Below are 25286 nucleotides of genomic sequence, written 5' to 3'. Positions count from 1 at the left end.
AAACATAGAAGTTGTCCTAGCTTAGACCCCTGTAGTACGCCTATTGGATAAATCTAGGATAATATTATATTAATGCAATATTTTCACGCTAGAAGCCGCACCAGCATAGACAGTAAACAAAAAGTTTTTTGTGCGAACATGTAAAGAGATTACAGACAGGCACAGTTATTCGTAGATATAGTTTCGTTAAAGTTCGAAAAAGATTTATCGCCGCTTTCACTTTCCTAAGCAATGCAATACATTCTTTATCGATAGGCAGTAAATAAACAATAAATAATTGATCAATTAAAATGCAAGAATTATTTTGGCAACCATACTTATTTATAGCTGCCAAAGAAAAATAAATCTTCTATCACCGTAATAAAATTCGATTTCGTCTGCGCGTATGTAATTATTTGATCATTACTTGAAAATGAACTTTCGATTATTGTGCTAGGATTGAAATTCGTCTGGCTTAAGTCTTGAGTCATCTTTGCCTAGAATGTTTGGTTGTGTAAGAACATTTTTGTGTGTTACTGCATCGTCTTCTAAATATGTAATTCATTTCGCCTTATCTGGCTTCGCAGCAGTCGAGTAAAAAGACTATTTCTAAGCTGCTGTTGTATGTCTACATATAATTTATATGTACAATTTATTCAGAATGAATCTTTACAAAATATTTTTAACTACTTACTGGAATACAACAGATTAAAATATATTATTATTATAATTATCATAATTCGTAATACCTATATTGTGTTACATTCAGTTTACTCACTTTTAGACTCTTAAATTTAGAGGGAGAGAAAGAATATCAATCTAGATAGTTACAAATAGGTGTACCTATTTGTAACTACACCCAAAATATTAAATAAGAGTTTTTTTTTTAATTAAATAGCAACTTTACCCATAAAAATAACTCTGCATTTTCTTCCTTATTTTAATGTTTGTAAGGGCAATAATCTTTTAATGACTATTTTTATTGGCCCCAAGCATTCTAATGTTCTGAATTCTGGCATTTTGCCAAAATAATGCCATGAACTTTCAAAGTTATATGCGCTAAAGTAATAGTTGACATTTTGGTAACCGCTAGTAAGAGTTTTACTCTAAATTTTAGTCTTTATGAGTTGAGAAATTGTGTTTTATTTGTCTGAGTATTTTGTTTTATTATAGCATCAGAAAGATATGTAATTACCGCTATTTTATATTTGTAATTCACAAAAATAGTTTTTTTATGTTTTCGGACTTACAACTTTGTTAATACTTTTTAAATTACGTTATTAGAATTTAGAAGTAATATCTATAATATAATGTTATAGTTTAGATTTAATTGTTTCTTTAAACCTCTAAAGTTTTTTGAAAAAAATGCATTTTGTGGGTTAGGGTATTTTCGCTTTTTACCGCACATTAAAGTTCTTCATAATATTCGTCATTTTTTGTACCCTTAAATTGTGAGCGAGTGAATTAATAATAGCCATAGCATATAAACATAGTAAAAGCCCTACGAATAATAAATGCCCCCACGGAAACTGTATAGGTTAACTGACAACTGTACTGACTCGCACTTGCCAGATTTTTTGTCAGGCCGGCAACGCACCTGCAGTTCTTCCAATGTTGCGAGTGTCCATGGGCGACGGTAGTTGCTTTCCATTACTTGACCCGTTTGACGTTATTTTGCCTAAAGACATGCAAATGAAGATCTCCTTTCAGTCATGGATTTCAGTATCGTCAGTAATGGTCGCTCACGATCTGTATCCATTGACTTCTTTCAAGCTTTCTCAGATTTTTGTCTACCGTGATAACTGTATTATATCGCGGGCTTTCACCCAGAATGGTGTATATAAAACAAACTCGTTTTTAAGAAGGTAATAGATGTAAGTGCAATATTGAGAGTCTTAAAATATGTAGTTAAAATACAAAAGATTATTTTTCGTACACCCTTCTGGCTTGAAGCTCGCGATATGTGATCTATGATTCGACAAGTTGATAAATATTAAAGCGGTTAAGCTATTCAATAGCTTTACCGCGACAGTCCTCGACTGATAATTGAAACAGTTCGTACAGTATCAAAAAATGTCGATAGCTGTCATGGATCCTTAATATCATGTTATTGGCGTTATCAAATTTGATATTACTAAAGTCACCAGCTCTAGGATTGTTTCACCCTCCCCTAGGGCTTCGTTGCAATTTTTTTTCTTTGTTGTGGTGTTTGTTTTCTAGTGGCCCTTTTTTATAATTTCGAGCCACGTTGACACAGGTGAAGGTGAACTAGGTGAACATGGATTGAAAATATCAAAAAGACGGATTAGTAGTAATGAACAGATACCATAACGTCGAATATCATATTATTATTATTTAATCTCAACTGCTGCCTAGCAAGATTAAACATAATCACATGAGAAAAGTACACCTTTTACTTTTCTCATGATTTTTTCATTACGATCGAAAACGGTTTACACTTTACAGCCTTTCGTTAATTGCCCAGCTTTAACCTTAAAATATACATTTTAAAGTGTTTAACAATAAAAATTAACTATGTCATTTACAGAGATTTATGTTGATAAAAGTAAAAATAAGAATTGCTTACTTCATAGTATCAACAAAATAGATTGTACATCGTTGTACGAAGCTTTTTGTTACTTTTTTTCAGAGTTTTCAGCATTTTTCAATTTTTTTTTAATTATTCGAATAATATTCGAATTATTCGAAAACTTTTGCAAAATATTCGAATTATTCGAATAGTAAATTTGTCGAATAATAACATTCCCTAACCGTTATAGAGCAAAAATAGGCCAAAAATTGTGTTTTTTGTTTGTATGGGAGCCCCCCATAAATTTTTATTTTATTTTATTATTATACTTAAATATTGAAGAAGACATATTTAAATTAAGGCCTTTGTGAAAATATCAAGTGCCTACCTGTTGCTATTATTGATATCGAGCAAAAAAGGCCACAAAAAAATCACGTTTGTTGTATGGGAGCCCCCTTTAAATATTACTTTTATTTTGTTTTCAGTATTTGTTGTTATAGCGGCAATCAATATACACAATCTGTAAAAATTTCAGAACTCTTGCTATAGTGGTTCTTGAGATACATGCTGCCTGGAGACAGACAGACAGACAGACAGACGGACAGACAACGAAGGCTCATGAATAGGGTTCCGTTTTCACCCTTTGGGTACGGAACCCTAAAAACGATCAAAACGCTCAAAATAGGAGGCATTTTGAGCATTTTCATCGTTTTTAACATCAAATGGAACGCGGGGTAAGTATCCACTTTGATTTTCATCTCCTTCCCTCCATGTTTATTTTCGGCGTCATGACGTCACGCGTTACGTCATCTGTCACCATGACATCACTGCTCACTGCACTTCAGAGCGAGGTCATCTTTTGACGGTGAATAATGTCTGTATTATGTCATGGTTTTTTGCACATATTAAGGTGACGACTGACGCCTTGATAATTTGGCTGTAGCGATATCGATTTTTCTCAGCAATGACTAAAGCTAAGAAATTAAAGTTCATTGTCATTTGTCAGTATTCATCATGTCTTTGTCTTTGAATTACCCATAGTATAACACGATTGGTCAACTTTTATAACACAGAATAATCAATCAAAAAGGCCTCTGTAAAAAAGGGATTCCTATTTTGCCAACAGAGGAGAGTGATTTAAGCTTCTAAAATTTGTACATAGATTGGTTCAAGCATATTCTTTAATTTACCCACAGCTTATATGAAATGTATTTATGGTTTTTAAATTACGCGACAAAAACTATTTTGTCGCTTACGCCCTTTCCATTTTTGCTGTTCCATTGCTTGTTTTCTATGAGGGGCCGGGCCGGCCTCTTATAGCAAAACAAGCAATCTAAAACATATTCAACATGGTTTTTTTACTTTAACACGGCGTCACCTTAATGTGGAGGAGTCCCTGTCTGTCTGTTACCACTTACCTCACGATGAAACGACTGAACCGATTTTAATTAAATGAGGGTTGTATGTCTTTCATGTCAGACATAAGGCAAAGCGTATAACGTGACGTCATGACTCATGTGGAAGCTATTTCGTGGCGTATGACAGCTGTTTGACACGACAATTGACACGATTGACGACTACAGCTCGACAAGGCTTAATTTAATTGAACGTGGCGAAAAAAGGAACTAACGCTGCCATCATTCAAAAACGTCATTTCTGACAGTTCTCCTTTACCAGCAGCGCTCCCGCCCACGTTCATTTAAAGCCTTGTCGCACTACATGATACAACCCTCATTAATTGTTATTTAAATAATTACTACTTACAGATGTCACTATCTGGTTTTTAGTCTGTTTAGTGTACATACGTGTAAAAAACCGCCTTTAGACGGACTTGCCCCAAAGACTGGGAAAGTCCGTCTACAAGATGTTTCTTTGAAATATTAATGCGTGGGGACATCTAACGTCTGTAATAAGTTTATAAGAGATCACTTTATCATCTAATGTGAACACCGTCTTTCTAGAGTCATTTTCATTACAAAAGAAATAGGGGCAGCTCAAAGCCAACTTCAAATAACGTATGCCGGTCTTCCCCAAGTTGATCATAAGTGGTAACATTAAACATACAAACACACTTTCACATTTACAATATCAGTACACTTTTCACACACAATCGGACAAAATTGATAAGATACTGATAATAGCTTGACAAAAGTAAACAAGTGTGAGAAACATGTCAATATGTCTCCCAGAATATAGGTCAAGAAAGTTTAGTTGTACAAATATTTTGACAGAAGTTTAAGGGATCAACATATTTTTTAGGGTTCCGTACCCAAAGGGCAAAAACGGGACCCTATTACTAAGACTTCGTTGTCTGTCTGTCTGTCTGTCTTGGTGTATCTGTGGCCGCTATAACAAAAAATACTAAAAACAAAATAAAATTAATTTTTAAGGGGTACTCCCATACAACAAACGTTATTTTTTTGGCCTTTTTTGCTCTATAATATAGTCTATAAGTCTCTATATCAATAATAGCAACAAAATTCAAGTACCTACCGTACTTGAATTATTCACACAATCCTTAGTTTTATGTTTACTTTAATAATAATATTTAAATAAAATGAAAATTTAAGGGGGGGGCTCCTATACAAAAATCACAATTTTTGGGCTATATTTGCTCTTTAATGGTACGGAACCCTTCGTGCGCGAGTCCTACTCGCACTTTTTTTTTATGAAATAAGGGGGCAAACGAGCAAACGGGTCACCTGATGGAAAGCAACTTTTTATGAAATAAGGGGGCAATATATATATAGTGTATATAGTATATATAGTATGAAAGTATGGATAGAGCCTTTTTTTATGAAATAAGGGGGCAAACGAGCAAACGTGTCACCTGATGGAAAGCAACTTCCGTCGCCCATGGACACTCGCGGCATCAGAAGAGCTACAGGTGTGTTGCCGGCCTTTTAAGAGGGAATAGGGAAGGGTAGGGAAGGGTAGGGAAGGAAGTCGTATGTATTTTTTATTTATTTGCCCGTGATTTGCCCAGTTTATTTTTAAACAAGAGTGTGATTCATATTTCCGCAACGCACCTGTATTCTCTCGGTGTTGCAGTCAGACCTTTCACCCCAGGGCCCAGAATCAGTCTAGTATTGCGACACATAACCCAGATGCAACTTTATACTCTTTTGTAATGCGTCTGGACATGAAAGTTTCAACAGTTGATATCCATATTAATATTGTAAATGCCAAAGTGTGTCTGTTTGTTACATCTCCTGAACTCCAAAACCCATTTTGATAAAACGGAAAGCTGCTCTCCCATCTAGAAGTTCCGCGCGGCTTCGCCCGCGTAAATTAGATATTTCAGAGACAAATTAAGTCCACAAAGAATAGCCTATGATCCTTCACTTGGTCTACTTCTTATCTGTGTCAAATAACGGAAAAATTGATCCAGTAGTTCGTGAGATAAGCGCTTTCAAATAATTTCCCCCCGTTTTTTCCACATTTTCCTCTATTTCTACGCTCCCATTAGTCTCAGCGTGATAAAATATAGCCTATAGCCTTCCTTTATAAATGATCTATCTAACACTGAAGGAATTTTTCAAATCGGACCAGTAGTTCCTGAGATTAGCGCGTTCAAACAAACAAACAAACTCTTCCGCTTTATAATATTAGTAAAGTATAGATATAATAATAGGGATGATGACAAGGTCAAAGATTAGCGAATTTTGTTAATAAAATAAAGAAATCACGGTGAAAAATAAGTGTTCCCAAAATTACAGCTCGATAGCTTTTTTATTTTTTTTGTTAAGCGCCTTCAAAGTTAGATAATCAAGTCGATTTTTTTTTCAAATAAATTTCTTAATATTTGTATACAATTCGATAACTTATGCAATTAAAAGCAACTTTTGTTATGAAACCACTTTCATAAACGCAATATTTAATATACCTGTCGAACAAAGTTGTCTCCCGATGCGTACAAACTACGAAAGAGTGACGTCAGTCTTTCGTAGCACTTTGTATGGAGCGTTTCGGGCAGGTCTATTTTATGAGACGTTTGAATTGTCATATCTTGGTGAATTTTTAAGCTATCAGAGTCATTCTTTCAGCGATGTTTCTATTTTTTAAGGGTCTTTCAATTACCAATAAGGAAAAAAATAGTCATCTAGCCTATTAGTATAGATTGTAGTAGAATGCATTTATTTATTGCAAATGTCTGTCAGTTACCTCTTAAACCAAATCCGCTGAACCGATTTTGATTAATTTATTATCAAGATAAAAATATACTACACAAGAATAAAACCTTGAAGGTACTGAAAAGGTCATCGACCTCAAACTACAATGCAGCTCATTCGAAAAACGTATTTTATAATAGAGATAATTTTAACTAACAATGAATGGAAAAAAATACGTGTGGCGTTTTTTATCAAGTTATGCAAGTCGGTCGGAGTGGGGCGTGTTAGGTTTTTTTTTATGAAATAAGGGGGCAAACGAGCAAACGGGTCACCTGATGGAAAGCAAGTTGCGTCGCCCATGGACACTCGCAGCATCAGAAGAGCCGCCGTAGGCGCGCTGCCGGCCTTTTAAGAGGTAATAGGGGAGGGTAGGGATGGGAAGGGAAGGGTATAGGGGAGGGTAGGGAAGGGAATAGGGTAGGGGATTGGGTCTCCGGTAAACGCCGGTTAACGCCGGTTTTCTGTGAGAACATGGTATTTCTCCGGTCGAGCCGGCCCATTTTTTTTCATTACGCAATTTCTTGATTCGGTCGCCGACTCGCCGCGCTCAAAGCCCGCAAAAAACTATGGAATAGCTTAATTACCGAAAAACATTAAGAGCATATATTACTGTAGTCACTAGGAATCCACACCGCCTTCATTGTGTGTTCCAATGTTTACGTGTATTGATCCCACACTCTGGCACTATGCCAGAACTGTGCGTGTGCCAGAAATAACGCGATATAGCGAATCCGGATTTGTTTGTACATGTGTAAAACCACGTTGCTAGCCTTCGGTGTTGGTATAGAGATGGCCGTGCAATAAAAAGGCCCAGCGCGAGTCGGAGCGAAGGGTTCCGTAAATACGTGGAATACGCTGAAAACGCAAAGGTTGAAGCAGAGGGCGCTGCTGGCATTTACATTTTACGTGGGAGAGCCATGCTTCGGCACGATTGGGCCGGCTCGACCAGAGAAATACCACGGGCTCACAGAAAACCGGCGTGAAACAGCGCTTGCGCTGTGTTTCGCCGAGTGGGTGAATTTACCGGAGGCCCAATTCCCTACCATTCTCTTCCCTATTCCCTTCCTTACCATGTAAAACTATTCCCTCTTAAAAGGCCGCTCTGCAGCTCTTCTGATGTTGCGTGTGTCCATGGGCGACGGAAGAGCTGAAAATTGTGTTTTTTTGTATGGGATCCCCCCTTTATTTAATTTATTTAAATTTTATTATTGATTATTAAAGTACATCAGAGAAGTTGATTCCTATGCAAATCGGGGACCTAAGTAGTTTGGTTGCGTTACGTCAAACCCAGCTGACAGATCACAAAACATTGAATTGACATATTCGACCAAGGCTACGTTCCAGATGACGTTAATTTTGACCAAAACGCTCAAAACGTCCCCTTCTGCCGTTCCCTTTGGCGACCGGGGTCGTTTTGATCGCGGCTATGACGTCACTCATGACGTCATCATTTTCGCTCAAAACGACCCTCGACGAAGATGGGTCAAAGTGGGCGTTCTAGGTTTTTTTTAAATTTTAACGTAACTATATCGCGAAAGCCATGTTCGGAAAGTTTTCAGGAGAGAGTAGAGACAAAAAAACTTTATATTATTTCATTACAAATAATATTTATATTACTTAAATAAATTAAATAACATTTAATGAAATATTTTGATTGGAAAATAAATTGTTTTAAATGAAAGGTCAAATGATTTCTTATAAAATATTATAATAATTAATACTAATTTTCATCTCTCCTATACCTGTTGATTTATTCGTACTTGACTAAGCATTATGCGGTATTGTTACCTAACGTTTATATGTATATTGTGACAATTATAGTCAATATTCAAAGTATGTGGTTTTGTTATTAAAATATGATTACTTAAGTAAAAAAATGTAATACTAAAAACGAAACAAATATAATATTATGTATTTTATTTGTAAAATAAATGTAACTATAAACAATAAAATTACTTTTATTTACGACTTGAAGAAAAGGATCATAATATCCAAGTTCGGTTCATTGTACCTATGTATAAAAAAAATTATAGTTCTTTTTTTAAACTTTTCTCAAAACGCTCAAAACGGTCCATAATCCCTTCCACTTGGGTTTGTATCGCTGACGCTCGCATGCTAGTGGAACGGGAAAAACTACGGTCTTGAGCGTGAGCGTTTCTAACGTCATCTGGAACGCGGGGCAAATAACGTTGGTCTGTCAATTGCATAGGAATCAACTTCCTCGATGGTACAAAGTGGGTACAAATATAACTGAGTATTTCGTGAATATTTCAAGTGCCTATGTGTTGCAGTTATTCATATCGAAAAAATCACGGTTGTTGTATGCGAGCCCCCCTTAAATATCAATTTTATTTTGTTTTTAGTATTCGTTGTTATAGCGGCAACAGATAAACACAATCTGTGAAAATTTCAGAAATCTAGTTATAGCGGTTCTTGAGTTACAGCCTGGAGACACACAGACAGACAGACGGACAGACATTGAAGTCTTAGTAATAGGGTCCCGTTTTTACCGTTTGGGTACGGAACCCTAAAAAAAATACAGTAATTAATTCGACATGCTACACACTTCATATCAGAATATTGACAGAAACATTTTCAAACTTCGAACAAACTTCGAAAAAAAAAATTGTCTAAGCTGCTAGTGTGTGCCATAGAGAAAACTTTGCAGTAGGTACCTAATAACTTTCCTACGTCCCTTCGCGTCTCGCAAAGTATCACCGTACCTTATCAAAATCAGTTCAGCCGATTAAGCGTGAATAGTTAACGGACAGACATGACACACTCACATATTTTATAATATTGGTATAGAACACAGGCTCCCAAACATATCGCCCACTTTGAGAAAGGCTGGTATAGACTGTAGATTAGGGTCCCAAAGGCTCTATTTTCTTTGGTAATATTCCCCATGACATTTTCAATAATATTACAACATAATTTGTAGGTATAATAATTAATATTACAAATTGTTTTGGGAGTCAACACTCACCATTACAATATGGCCTCGACAACAACATAGGCCATGAAGAAAATCAATTTCTTGTAATTTATTAACTTATGTCGGTTATCAAGAATGGCCTTGATATTTTATGAGTGAGGAAAAATATAATTCAAGACTATGCCACAAGCCTGTAACCACGAGAGGTGTTGTACTGAATTTTGTCATGTTTTGTTGCAATTTATAACCGTCTTAAAAAGGGGGTTATTTATTCGACTTAACGTTTCCATAACTGCCCGGTTTTCGTATATTTAAAATAATATTATTTAAGTAAAATATGTATTATTTTCACGCGAGTAGGAAATATACTTAGTCAATTTAAAAAAGGAAAACTATCACGGCTAAGAAGACTTAACTAGGAAAGAAACTATAAGTTATTGAGTAATAGTCGATTAACTAAAAAAAATTACCTATTCGTAGAATTACAAAGGAACTTTTCGTTCAAAGGATTTTGAAAGATTCATAACTGAGATAAAGTTGTTACTAGTGTAAAACACGTTATAAATATATGCGTTCATTGTCCATACAAAAATTTTCAAAAACTGGATGACGCCCGGGATGAAAAGTATCCTATGTCCTTTCTCGGGACTCAAAGTATCTCCATACCAAATTTCAGCAAAATCGGTTCAGCGGTCTGGGCGTGAAGAGGTAACAGACAGACAGACAGACAAACTTTCGCATTTATAATATTAGTAAGGAAGTAAGGATTAGCGGTACTACGGAACCCTATATTGCGCGTGGCACGACACGCACCTGGCCGGTTTTTATAGATTAGCAGTAAATAAGTGTTCAAAGCATTTATAATTTTTAACCGACTTCCAAAAAAAGAGGTTGTATTTTTGGCTGTAAATATTTGTTATTTTTGTTGTAGATTTAAAATAAGGAATCTTTTGTCTTTACTAGCATTTAGAGTTTTTAAGTCTTCATTTAGATTACACTAAAATCATAACTAATTAACTTATCAGTAACTTGTCAGTAACTAGCAGCAATCTTTAATGATGTTAATAACTATATTTAAATATTTTTCATATCTATACAATATACATGTACTAATTAAACTAAAACATCATAAACAACGTTGATAATATTATGATAACCTATGCGGTGTTATGATCATATTTGCCGCCATTAATTTCAAATTAACTTCGACATGGCGCCAATAAGTCGACAGAATATGGCGGGAATATTGTAGGGCTGCCAAAATCAGACGCCCTTCCTAATAAAAATACTTAAATTAAAAAACACTTTAAATACTATTTCCTTATTAAAGGACCACGTGTGAAATATTTTCTTTCCAACAAAAAAATAATCATTAAAATTGTTTACGAACGGTGAAGTTATCAGCGAAGTAACATTTAAATAAAATTAAATTAAGAAATTTAAAAAACCCCCGCCAAAACAACTTTAAAAAGTAATGAAATAATATTTACTGCCTTTAAGTTCAAATAATTCCTAACTTGTGTAAAGTAATATTTTAGTCCATAATTGTTGTCACGGTGTGTCGGGGGATCGCCAAGTAAACTACAATCTACTACCGACAAGTCGCTGATTACCTATCTCGATTCAGATCGCTGTGAATTGATCCTTAAACTTGTTATGCGAAATCAAACATCTATATTAGCGGTCTCCCGACACACCTTGACAACAATTATGGACTAAAATATTACTTTACACAAGTTAGGAATTATTTGAACTTAAAGGCAGTAAATATTATTTCATTACTTTTTAAAGTTCTTTTGGCGGGGGTTTTTTTAAATTTCTTAATTTAATTTTATTTCATACTTTTTAAACTTGTGTTGGTTATAGTGCAGAATAATTCCTATCAACAGAATCATATTCTCATATTTACCATCTATCAATGTCCTTTTCGATGAGGCCGTTAATATGGGCCCAAACATGAAACCTCCACTTTGGGTTCATAAGAAGCTCGGTTCCTATAGAATCCAGGTGATGCTGCAGCAGCAGCATGTAAATATTTACTGTTTATACTTTATCTATTACTTACTGGTTGTCGCAATTAAAATGAGCCCAAATACGAAACCTCTGCTCTAAGTTGGCGAGGAATTGGATATCCTATTGATTACCAGGTGATGCTGCAGCACCAGGTCAGCTTTCCATTATTATGTGTATACGTATCCTACTATCCTATCCTACTAATATTATAAAGGCGAAAGTTTGTTTGGATGTATGGATGTGTGGATGTATGGATGTTTGTTACTCTTTCACGCAAAAACTACTGAACGGATTTTAATGAAACTTTACGGTAATATAGCTTATACATCAGAATAACACATAGGTTACAATTTTAACCGACTTTCAAAATGGGGGAGGTGTTATGTTCGTTTTCTTATATTCAACGATTACTCCGCCGTTTGTTACCGGCGGAGTAATCGTTTTATATGCCTTACCTAACCGATTTTCAAAATTTTTCTTTTGGTATATAGGGTATCATCCCAATTTGGTATTATATTCACAAAAGTGGTGATCTGATGAAGGATCCATAAGTAATCGAGGGAACTCCTCAAAACTTATGGGGAAACATGTGGTGACTTCGGTTTCGTGAGAAGTATTCTAAGCATATGCTACCAACAAGTAAGATTTTGCACCGAGGTATACCTGGTATACCGTGGTTCGGAAGGTGCTGAGAGAACTTCTGATTCTTTATAGATACAAGTTTGGGAGTTTCGGCGTTGTTTTAAGAACAGAAAGATATGCTACTATGCACATTACATTCATCATCATCATCATCATCACTACCATATTATACCATTTCATAGTCTTTTAGATCGAGACTCGAGTTTGTCAAGCGATAATTAAAAAAAATCTACACCTACCTAATATTATAAACCTGAAAAGTATGTTTGCTTGAACGCATCAATCTCAGGAACCACAGGTCCGATTTAAAAACTTATCTCAGTGTTATGGCGGCTCTCGACATAGGCGAACGCGTTGGCCAACGCGTTGGCCCAATGTGTAGAACGGGCGTTCGCGCGTTGGCCGTAGGTATTTAGACGTTGGCCGACGCATCTGCGAGCTTGCCGCTCGGGTCGGAAATGCCGGCAAAAGATCAAAGGACATTTGTCGCAAGCTTCGCGCTCCATCCACACATAGGCCGCGCGATCAGTTCGCCCGGAGCGGCGATGAAGAGTGCACGTTTCCTTCTTGTGGCGAATTAACATCTAACTTGACGAAATGGCGAACAATATGAGTATCGAGAAAACATTTAAATTTATTGGGCCCTATGGGTCTATACAGACGGACCGCATTTCAACTGCAATCCAACCGCAAATTGCAATTGAAGTGCAGTTTGAATGCAGTTGACACGACTGCAATAGAACTGCAAACCGAACGCAGCGCAGTCGGATTGCAGTTGACTGCAGTCGTGTGAACTTCATACCGACTGCATCCAAACTGCACTATCCCACCCACCCGTACGCTCCGCTCTCCCGCGCATGGAATCAGTAGCAGTGCAGTTTGGATGCAGTCAGTATGCGGTTCACACGACTGCACGCCAACTGCAACTGAACTGCAATCCGACTGCGCATTTGGTTTGCAGTTCTATTGCAGTCATGTCAACTGCATTCAAACTGCACTTGAACTGCAATTTGCGGTTGGATTGCAGTTGAAATGCGGTCCGTCTGTATATCAGAGTAAAAACTGCCTGCGGAACCAAAAATAATATCAAAAGTTGCAAAAAAAAAAAATAAGGTTATTGGACATTCTATTTTCCTCACGATGTTTTTAGGGTTCCGTACCCAACGGGTAAAAACGGGACCCTATTACTAAGACTTCAACGTCTGTCTGCATTTCTGTCTGTCCGTCTGTCTGTCTGTCCATCTGTCTGTCCGTCTGTCTGTCTCCAGGCTGTATCTCAAGAACCGCTATACTTAGCTAGATTTCTGAAATTTTCACAGATTATGTACCTATATCTGTTGTCGCTATAACAACAAAATATACTAAAAACAAAATAAATTAAATATTTAATAAATAAATATTATTAATTATTAATCATGATAATTATAATAAGTAATAAGACTAATAAGTAATAATTTTTATATATAATAAATAATAAGTAATAAAAAAAATAAATTATTTTAATATTATAAAATATGTAAAAGTGAGTTTATTTCTTTGTTTGTTACGTTTTCTCGCCTTTTACTTATTTATTTCGAGAATACCCTTTAAAAACTTTTTCTTGTCCACATTTACAAAGTAATTATAAGCTGTGAATAAATATACAGCTGCAGCTGTTAGCGACTCTACATCCATTTTGAATCCGTCCGCACATTGGCGCGATCCAAAGCATACTGAACGACCTTCCTATGTGTGGATTACTCACAAACGCCGTTGCAAGCGCACTGCCAACGCGTCTGCAGACGCGTTGGCCAACGCGTTCGCCTATGTCGAGAGCCGCCATTAGATATATCATTTTATCGAGTAAGACTATAGGCTATATTATATTATCACGCTAGGACTAATACGAACGAAGAAACTCAGGAAAATGTGGGAAAAACGGGGGAAATATTTTTTATGGGAAAATGTACGGTTTCTGTAAAATTCCTAATTTACGCGGGCGAAGCCGCGCGGGACATCTAGTATGGTATATTCACAAATGTCACGAACTAGAATGAAATATAAAACCCATCAAACGACTACAAGTTGCTAACGGCCTTTCGTGAACTAGATAAACCCTGATTGTCCAGCACTGAGCAGGCTGATGATGATGAATTATAGCTAAGAACACTCTCGATCATGTCAGCTTTCAAACAAAAAAAACTAGATCAAAATCGGTCCACCCGTTTGGATGCTACGATGCCACGGACAGATACACACACAGACAAACAGACAGACAGACACGTCAAACTTATAACACCCCTCTTTTTTGTCGGGGGTTAAAAATGAATCATAATAATATTATACGGTCGAATTGAGAAACAACCTCCTTTTAAGGGTTCCGTAGTCAACAAGGAACCCTTATAGTTTCGTTCTGTCTGTCTGTCCGTCTGTCTGTCTGTCTGTCTGTCTGTCTGTCTGTCTGTCTGTCTGTCTGTCTGTCTGTCCATCCGTCTGTCCGTCTGTCCATCCGTCCGTCTGTCTGTCCGCGTTTTTGCTCAGCAACTATAAGGCCTACAAAGCTGTAATTCGGCATGAATGCACATTCTTATAATTCCGACAAAATGATAAAGAAAATCTTAAAAAAAAATGTTATGGTACCTCCCCTACACATCAATTTTTCGCGTCCACCCCATCGTGTGGGGTGTCGTTAGACAGGTTTTTTAACACAGACATAGATCAAGATATATACCGCATGTCGCTCCATTTGTATAAAAACGAGTGTGCCACTTTTTTATGAGTGTTCAATGATCATTTTCCATCCAATTTTTTTTCATACATTTTCTGAACGTTGATACTACTGGTGCCTACAGCCTACCAGATATACTAGGTCTCTGATACTCGTTAGAAATAATTTATATGGCAAAACAACGTTGCCGGGTCAGCTAGTTTAAGAAAAAATAATATAATTCTCTCTGTTCTCAGCAAGGTATAGGCGTGGAGCTGGTGCGAGCGCTGGACAGCCACCCGCCGACAATTTCCAATGTGTTCTGCGAGTGTGACTCCAAGGATGACGTGGTTAGTAACGCTGAATAATGAATGGTGTCACCATTATATTTATGGCATTTGGTTGACTAAACATAATCCGCGACAACTTCGGTAACGAAGTTAGAATAAAGAAGTAGATTTTTGACGTGGGAGAGCCATGCTTCGGCACGAATGGGCCGGCTCGACCGGAGAAATACCACGTCCTCACAGAAAAACGGCGTGAAACAGCGCTTGCGCTGTGTTTCGCCGAGTGAGTGAGTTTACCGGAGGCCCAATCCCCTACCCTATTCCCTTCCCTATCCTCCCTTATTCCGTTCCCTTTCCATCCCTACCTTCCCCTATTACCCTATTCCCTCTTAAAAGGCTGGCAACGTATCTGCAGCTCTTCTGATGCTGCGAGTGTCCATGGGCGACGGAAGTTGCTTTCCATCAGGTGACCCGTTTGCTCGTTTGCCCCCTTATTTCATAAAAAAAAAAAAGGTGATTGACATGGCACTGCACTTGGACGCCCCCATACGTTTTGCCTTCGCTTTCGAAATTTGGTAAATCCATCTTGATTCTTCAATAAAGGGGGAAAGAGTTTTTGTCGATACATAGTTAAGCTACTTTCAGACTACTAGGGAATGTTATTATTCGAACATGTTTAAATAATTTTAAAGAACATAATATATTCGAATAATAACATTACCTACAGACTACGGTCTACGTTATGGAAGTCAACTGGACTAAGCACTAAGCAGTAAGCACTATTGCTATATCACTAGACTTAAGAGGATACACCAGGGGCTAGAGAAATGAAAAAAAAGCACGTGTAATATCTATAGCTGTCTCCCTTACCTCAAGCCTATACCGCAGAACGCGATAGAGACAACTGCAGAAAATCCAGAAAATCAACGATTCATTGTCCCCTGATTCCTTCTCCAAAATTTAACCGATTTAAGTACTTTTTTCATTAAAGATTAAAAAAAGGCTTGAGCTGTGTTCCTATGTTTTGCTTATTTTGTATAATCTAGCCAAATCTGTTTTCTGGACGTTTGAACACAGCGGAAAATCTGGCCATTTTTTTGGGTTTTAGAACGTTCATATCTTATTTAATAACTAAATTATGAAAAAAAAGAAAACATAGGGACATCGTATTAGTGGCCGTAGATATTCAGGAAAAAAATTATAACTCTACTAGCATTATCCAGGGAGGAAACAGGGGACAACGTTTGTATGGAAAAAAGGGCGGTGTGGACTCCTCTTAAGAGCTCACCTGACTCGAAAAATCAAACATCGTTCCTCTCTTCACACTCACGCCCGTCTTTCATATTATGCCAGGTGAAAAAGGACGGCGCGGAATCATCGCCGAGTTAGTTTTACTTGAATAAAAGACGAACTATAATGATTATGAAAAAAGTGTTTTGAGCAAATTTAGATTTTATCAATACCTTTTTAGATATTAAAAAATATTAAAGAAAGGACAGCAAACTTCGAAGATCCAAGCAAAAATGTGTCTAAAACAAGGTTTTTTGTAAAAAAGAAACTATCGAGCATTTTTTGAGTAATTGTGTTTTCGTCTTGAGCATTTAATCTTTATGAACTGAAGTTACTTGTGTCAAAAAATCAGTTTTCTAGACCTTACAGTTTTTGAAATCTAGGTTAAAGTATGTAGTCAAGTTAGGGTCATATGGGCTCTTAAAGTATATCCGTAACAGATTTCATCGAGGTTCAGTGGTTTAAGAGTGACGATTTACCAGACCGGCTTTCTACTTTATATTATTACTGTAGAGACTACTAAGGATTATGTACCTATGATTGTTAAGCATTTTTCTTCAATTTTCAGACTATAACCTGCGACTGCGAGGCGACTCCAGCCTTCCAGTTGAAGGCGTTCAGTCAGAGAGGAGAGAAGGTGGAAGTCTCCCACTACAGAGTCAATGTTAACAGGTGAGTTGGATATTCGATTTTTTCGTTATATTATACCCTACTAGACGTTCCGTGCGGCTTCGTCCACGTAAACATGGAATCCGCAGAAACATTTTTCAGAATGATCTTATTGATCGTGTAACCGAAATAATTTAATTAAAATAAAATTTAATTTTCATAGCTCCTATTGCCCTAATAATTTGCTCCTTCTACCACATGTTCGCAGATGATTTACAGACTTACAGACATACTTCACTTACCTCACTACCTCACGATATTGCCCAAACTATCATCGATTTGGAGATATTTTTTTTTAATATAAAATAAGGGGGCAAACGAGCAAACGGGTTACCTGATGGAAAGCAACTTCCGTCGCCCATGGACACTCGCAGCATCAGAAGAGCTGCATGTGCGTTGCCGGCCTTTTAAGAGGGAATAGGGTAATAGGGGAGGGTAGGGATGGGAAGGGAAGGGAATAGAGGTGGGTAGGAAAGGCAATAGGGTAAGGGATTGGGCCTCCGGTAAACTCACTCACTCGGCGAAACACAGCGCAAGCGCTGTTTCACGCCGGTTTTCTGTGAGAACGTGGTATTTCTCCGGTCGAGCCGGCCCATTCGTGCCGAAGCATGGCTCTCCCACGTATTAGAATACCGGACTCAACTAAAGTGGCTCCCTGTCAGACTGCGTCGGAATACTCACATACTTCATCTTTTATATAACATTCTCTTCAATCCCAGATCCCCTCACTATTTGAAAGATAAATTCACTTTTCTTGGTCATAATAACCCTATTCTTCGGTCGTCCAAAAAACTTACTCTTGCTTTTCCCTCTCACAATACCGCTCATCATGGGCGTACCCAGGTTCTAGGCCAGGGGGGGGGGGCAAATTACCCAGGTTCTGGTGCCAGGGGGGGGGGGGGGGGGCAAATCACCCAGGTTCTGGGCCAGGGGGGGGGGAATCAGATTTTCAGAGGCCCATGCCGCTGATTATGACTCTTCCTTCACTATTTCTGCTATACGCCTATGGAACGCTCTACCTGAAACTATCCAAAAGTCACAAACAATAAATATTTTTAAGAAACGAGTTAAGGAATATTATCTAAATCTGTCATAATAGTCTATAATATAAATGTACTTACCTTCTTTCAAAATATATTATTATATTTGTGTAAATTTTATGTAGTTATATAAATATTTTTTATGTATTATTACTTGTTATTTATATGTAGTACCTATGTTATATCTTTCTTCTATACTTATAAAATTACATGTCCTGACTGACTGACTGACTGATTTATCATCGCTGAGCAAAAACTGTTAAAGTTACAGTCACGAAATTTGGTAGGTAGAGTTGTTTTATTAAGTAGACACCCACTAAGGAAGGAATTTTGAAAATTTTACCCCGAAGGGGGTGAAATAGGGGTTGAAAGTCTGAATGAAAGTCCGTCATTTCTTAAGTTAGGAACATGAAACTTTATTTTTGTGCTACTGCTTAAAAATGAATGGATACGTATTTATGCGTTTCTGGTAATTCTACCCCCAAGGGGGTGAAATTCCGTCATTTCTTAAATTAGAAACATGAAAGTTTATTGACGTTTGCGTTTGACGTTTGGTTTGCTTAAATAGAGTCCCGTTTTTACCCTTTGTATAAGGAACCACAAAAAGGGGAAAACTATCCATCTTTGTTATTAAGTATAACTATGTTAACGCGGGCAACAGCTGGTGTAGTATTATATACTTATTTAGTCATAATATTATTAACAAGTATACTTACTCTTATTTTTGTATTTTAAAATTAAAGGTTGTCTGGCAGAAACTGCTGCTAGCAGTAAGACCGCCTATTTGTACATATTTTTCCTTTATTGTGTTTTTTAAGTTTAAGTTTAGTTTTAAGTTGTACAAATAAAGTATTTTCTATTTTATTCTAACCGTTTGATGGACTGATCATTTTTTTTATTATGTAGTTTCCGGTCATCATTCTGGTGTCAGTCTGAGACTGATAGACTGAACTGATGCCAGACTGACTGTGTAACCGTATTATTAAGTCTTACCGATAATCAATATGTACCATGTTATTGTCACTACGGAGCGTCCGTGGCCTAATGGGTAGACCTTTGGTTCACACTCTTAGAGGGTACAGGTTCGAACCCGGGTGGAGGCGTGTACCTATGAGACATTTTCTGATCTCAAGTACATAATACGGACGCTCGTACGGTGAAGGAAAACATCGTGAGGAAACCCGCACATAGTTGGTCCCAGACGTATTGACTAGTTCTTTCCTCTGGACTAGGCCGACTATGATGCGAGAATGCCGTATGCGCTTGGGCAACCATACGGACATTTAAAAATCTTGTCCCAGTCACTACAGTATTTGAAGAGTGGTTATTTCGCTCTGAAAAATACTGTATAAATCATCCATTACGGATGTAAAGGCCTAGTTTATTGTCACTACCATAATATTTTTGCAAATTAACGTTCTTGTTGTAACTTCCTCATCATCATTCCAGGTTCCGAGCCCGCCTCCACGTGGTGTGCATCACGGAGAAGCTGTGCGGCGAGCTGAAGTGTGACGGCTGGCCGGAGGTGAAGGTGGCGCTGGCGCCGGTCGGCCCGCTCCGGCCGAACACAGCCGAGACCGATCTGCAGCAGAGTGTCAGGTGAGCCGCGCGGTCATCATCATCACTCCGAACCCGCCTCCACGTGGTGTGTATCACGGAGAGGCTGAAAATGGCAAGGGAACGCTCCAGAGAAATGAGAAGAATGGAGTTTGAGAGTCAGAGGCCGTCGAAAATTTCGTCTCCGGAGAAATTCCCATAAATGGCCCGATGGCAGTTTCGATTTAGCGAGAATTTTTGTTAGGTATTCCCTTTTTACTTAACATCTGTATGTGTTATGCATATTGCATACAATATAATATTTAATAATGTTAAAGCAGGAAAACATTAAAAAATATTTTTTTGTGTATACAAAATGAGAGCAAAAAGTGTTTAAAGGTCATCGTCCTTGCACTGCCACGCAGCTGATATAAAAACTTTTTTGCCGTCTGACAGTGTGAGGTCAGTTACCTTCTCAAACCCTATTTATAATGGGGATTGTCCATTTTTTTTTTATTTTGCTCATTACAAAAACATTTCGAGGAATAAGGTCAGTGATCGTTTTTCTGTATATAAAAGAAAAAAATACCCATTAGTTACCTATATTTTTGAACAAATATGTTTAACCTTAGTTTGACCTTCAATGGCGTTAAATAAGCAATACATTCGACAAACATTACATTTCGAACTTTGGTAAGCTTCTCGTATCAGCTTTCACATAATGAGAACTTGCATTTGACGAACCAGCCATTATAAATAAGATTGAAAGGAAAAAAACACTACAGAGGTCAATTGTCCGCCGGTGATGACGTCAGAGCGAAACTTTAAAAAATTATTGAGAAAAAACTAGCCAATGAATTTCAAAATTATTTAATTTATATTCTTAAAATACCCTATTTTAACGAAAAACAATATAAAAAGTACATGTGATTTTTTTTGGACAATGCCCATTATTTGTTTTAAATATTTTTACTGCCTACTCTCTTTAATAATAATGAATGCCACCAAACTATAACATTTTTCTCCTATATCCAGTGATTTTTGCCGTGTGACGGTGCGAGGTCAATTACCTTCTCAGACCCTTTTTTTGCTTATTTTTATTTTTACTCCTTTTGCTTAAAATATTGTACCAAACATAACATTTTCCTTCTATTTCCAGTGACATAGTAGTGAGCGCCCTCCGCAACTCCAAGCTGGCTTTCAACCTGTCGGCGTACCCCACCTGCCCGAGACTGAGGAGATACGAACCCCAGCCAGAGAGGAGACTGCCTCTGCATTATGATTCCATGGTGTGTTCTATTTCATTTTTTTATATGGGGCAAACGAGCAAACTGGTCACCTGTAGGAAAGCAATGAACGAAGCATGGCTCTCCCACGTTATAAACAATTAGAACGTGGGAGAGCCATGCTTCGGCACGAATGGGCCGGCTCGACCGGAGAAATACCACGTTCTCACAGAAAACCGGCATGAAACAGCGCTTGCGCTGTGTTTCGCCGAGTGAGTGAGTTTACCGGAGGCCCAATCCCCAACCCTGTTACCTTCCCTACCCTCCCCTATTCCCTTCCCTTCCGTACGGAGGGTACCGATTTCCTTCCCTTCCCTTCCCATCCCTACCCTCCCCTATTACCCTATTCCCTCTTAAAAGGCCGGCAACGCACCTGCAGCTCTTCTGATGCTGCGAGTGTCCATGGGCGACGGAAGTTGCTTTCCAACAGGTGACCCCTTTGCTCGGTTGCCCCCTTGAAGGTGAAGGTTTGCAGGTCGTATTGGTCCGGAAATTCGTTTATCGTGCTGGAACCGTACATGTTTATACGTGGGAGAGCCATGCTTCGGCACGAATTCGCCGGCTCGACCGGAGAAATACCACGTTCTCACTCTTCTGATGCTGCGAGTGTCCATGGGCGACGGAAGTTGCTTTCCATCAGGTGACCCGTTTGCTCGTTTGCCCCCTTATTTAATTAAAAAAAATGTTTTCGGGATAAAAATATCCTATATAATATTATGTCCTTTCCCGGCACCATAGAGTAATAAATATGGCTGGTCTCTGCCGGCACTCAAAGTATCTCCATACCAAATTTCAGCAAAATCGGTTCATCGGCTTAGGGGTGAATAGGTAACAGACAGACATACGGACAAACGGATATACAGACAGACACATTTTCATTTATAATAATAATATGGATAATAGTCTTAAAAATCAGCCATATTGCCAAGGCCATTGACCTTGCACATCTGATATTTTTTTATTACATTTTTATTTATTTATGTATTACAGGTAACTCCAGACCGCCTATACACGTCAACACCAAACTCCACCATGACGGGCGCTCAGCTGCTCAGCGACAAACGACTGCTAGTCAAGATTGTGGCTGCTAAGGATCTGGGAGGTATGTTAGAATAAAATATTTCGGTGAATTTGCTCTTCGGTGAATCCTTCTCTCATTTCGGTGACATCAGCCAGCTGTGACACAGTTATTACTAGTACGGCTGCCAATGTTCCTATAAAGTGTACCTAATGAAATGATTCCTTTTTATGTAATATGCTAAATTGTAGTTAAATAGATTATTATAAAGGTGATAATATAAATAAATAAAATAAATAAATTGAATATTGAAATGCCTGCACTTAGTTCGTTTGTTAGTTATTTAATTTTAATGTCATTACTCTTGTGTAATTATAAAATATTCATGTTGAATGTAATAGGAAACTTCAGTGAAAACTGGAAAAAAAAAACAAATTTAAGAAACAAAAATGTTCACCGAAATGAAATGAGTATTGTTGAAATTTTCCCAGTTACCGATCGAATATAAAATAAAATAATGTACGAATTTGGCGCAACGGAGTTACGGGCGTCATCTATCTATGTATCAAACTTTGAGCAGCTGAGGTTATTGACCTTGCACTGCCAAAATATAGGTTTAAAACACAGACATAGATCAAAATAGATACCGCATGTCGCTCCATTTGTTTGAAAACGAGCGTGATAAGAAAAGTGCTCATTATCTAGGCCAACGTTTCTATTTGAATTTCTACAGCACTTTTAGGCATTTAGGCATTTTTAAATTTCCGATTGACGTCCGATTCCGATAGCAGACTAAAGAACAGACTTTCGAAAGACGAGCATTGCTCGTCGTTTGGGAGCGCGATATGGCACGCGAAGTACATACACATGCGGTATCTATCTTGATCTATGTCTGTGGTTAAAAACATCTTCATTAAAAACATATTATAGGTTATTTAATTACTATGGATTTCTATAGTTTATCTTCTATCCCAGGTAAATCGGGCTGCGTGGCTCCCTACTGTGTTGTGGAGATGGACGAACCCCCCCAGAGGAACCAAACAGCCTTCAAGAAGGACACCACCAGCCCCGTGTGGGAGGAGCACTTCCTATTGTGAGTATAACGGTGGTTACTAGAAATTAAAAAAAAACTTGAGAGGTGTCGAGGGAGACCCGGTGGGAACGAAGTTCCTTTCGGTTAGTTATTGAAGGCATTGTAATATTACTGAATAACTTTGTCCACACTGTGCCTTATTCTGTTCGTCAAGGGCATGCGTTATAGCGCAGTCAACAGCGAACGTGAGGCATGCCCGCGACGCATGCCCTCTGACCGTATCCAAAAAACAAAAATGACAATGTTGGCGTTGCGTTCGTTGACGCATCCAATTATTGAATGCGCCAAAACGAAAGTTGAATGAAAGAAGATGACGAAAATTGAAGACGAAAGCGCATGGTGTGGACATAGCTATCGCGAAATAGAAAGACGAAACGAAAATAACTGGCTTACTTTCTATGAGAGAGAGGGAGACATTTTTTTTTTTAATAAAAAATATGCAATTTTTATCTATATTCCTTTTCAGCGACCTATCACCACAAACGGCGGAGCTACTCTTCGAAGTGTACGACCGCATCGGGCCACCTTCCCCCGGCGGCGCCCAGTCACAACATAGGTAAATGATAATAATGACTTTTATACCGGTTTCGGTGACGGTGGGGCCCAGTCACAACACAGGTTCAGCTGTCTTTACTGAGATATATGCCTGTTACAGGTTCCTAGGTCTCGGTCTAGTCGGCATAGACGAGCTGCTCGCGGCGCCGTCGCAGCGGCAACAGATCGGCCTGCAGACGCGACCCATGGAGGACCATGACGTCAGCGGCAGCCTTACCGTCGAGGTAGGATGTTCTGGAAGATATTATTGGAAGATACGTGGGAGAGCCATGCTTCTGCACGAATGGGCCGGCTCGGCCGGAGAAATACCACGTTCTCGCAGAAAACCGGCGTGAAACAGCGCTTGCGCTGTGTTTCACCGAGTGAGTGAGTTTACCGGAGGCCCAATCCCCTAACCTATTCCCTTCCCTACCCTCCCCTATTCCCTTCCCTACCCTCCCCTATTCCCTTCCCTACCCTCCCCTATTCCCTTCCCATCCCTACCCTCCCCTATTATTCTATTCCCTCTTAAAAGGCCGGCAACGCACCTGCAGCTCTTCTGATGCTGCGAGTGTCCATGGGCGACGGAAGTTGCTTTCCATCAGGTGACCCGTTTGCTCGTTTGCACCCTTATTTCATAAAAAAAAAAAATTAGTACCTTCTTCTTGAAACCTTCTATGTATTTGTGAAAACCGCATCGTGATATGTGTTTTAGTTCAAAAGATATAAGCAAAAACATACAAAGACAACGTGTTATGGGATACACTGACGTTAGTGGGAGCCTTACCGTCGAGGTGGGATGTTTTAAAAGATAGTAGTACCTTCTTCATGAATTCCAGTATATGTTGATGAAAACCGCGTTAAGATATGTTGTGTAGTTTAAAATATATTATCGAACATACAAATCTAGCTTTAATGAAGTCTTCGTCGTGTTAAAAAGAGGACATTTCAAATGTGATCCCATTATAAGAAAATACTGTGTGAAGTCGTATATTTAAATCTTCCTCCCTTCAGTTCCTCTTTATCGAGGGTGCTGACATCCCGGATATCGGCTCCAAGCCACTCAAGATCAAGGAGAGTCTCCGCACCGCCACACCACACGGGTATACCACCACCACCAAGACCACCTTCCAGCAGAACGGTGAGTTGTGACCTTTCCTGGGACTTGAAGTATATCAAGTTTAAATAAAATTGGATCTGCGGTTTTAGCGTAAAAAATAAAGCGTACAGACAGAAACAAAGAGAACGGTGAGTTGTATGTAAATTGTCCTTTCCTGGGGGCTAGGACTCAAAAATTCTTCATACCGAATTTCAGTAAAATTGGTTTAGATTTTAGTGGTTTAAGGGTAAAAGATAACAAACAGGGAGACAGACACATTCACGTTATATTAATGATGATGAATGATGATTACGGTCATGAATCATGATGTTGATGATGATAATGAGGATAATGATGATCGATAATAATAAATATGCCGATCATGACATTATAATAACGATGACGGTACAAGTGTAGCAGATGTTAATAATGATGACGTTAATAACGTAGGAGTAACGGGCGGAAGACTGACACAGT

General features: G+C 38.2%; 1 protein-coding gene across 9 annotated transcripts in view; it reads left to right on the top strand.

Annotated features, from left to right (window-relative positions):
- Window positions 1–25286, top strand: part of LOC121738142 (phospholipid transfer protein C2CD2L) — a 61105-nt gene that overhangs the window by 22223 nt on the left and 13596 nt on the right. For all 9 annotated transcript variants that reach the window (XR_006037246.1, XR_006037247.1, XM_042130019.1 and 6 more), the window contains exons 3-11: window positions 15215–15307; window positions 17103–17206; window positions 19693–19842; window positions 20939–21068; window positions 22056–22167; window positions 23059–23176; window positions 23643–23732; window positions 23832–23955; window positions 24725–24851. Coding sequence is in view for 7 of the 9 variants with exons in the window: in XM_042130019.1 (XP_041985953.1) it covers window positions 15215–15307; window positions 17103–17206; window positions 19693–19842; window positions 20939–21068; window positions 22056–22167; window positions 23059–23176; window positions 23643–23732; window positions 23832–23955; window positions 24725–24851 (1048 nt within the window). In the remaining 2 variants the exon portion in view is untranslated. The remainder of the gene's footprint in view (window positions 1–15214; window positions 15308–17102; window positions 17207–19692; window positions 19843–20938; window positions 21069–22055; window positions 22168–23058; window positions 23177–23642; window positions 23733–23831; window positions 23956–24724; window positions 24852–25286) is intronic.

This window comes from Aricia agestis, chromosome 22 (assembly GCF_905147365.1).
Source record: "Aricia agestis chromosome 22, ilAriAges1.1, whole genome shotgun sequence".
Taxonomy (NCBI): domain Eukaryota; kingdom Metazoa; phylum Arthropoda; class Insecta; order Lepidoptera; family Lycaenidae; genus Aricia; species Aricia agestis.
The sequence above is the reverse complement of the archived record's forward strand: the minus strand, read 5'-3'. Positions and strand labels throughout refer to the sequence as shown.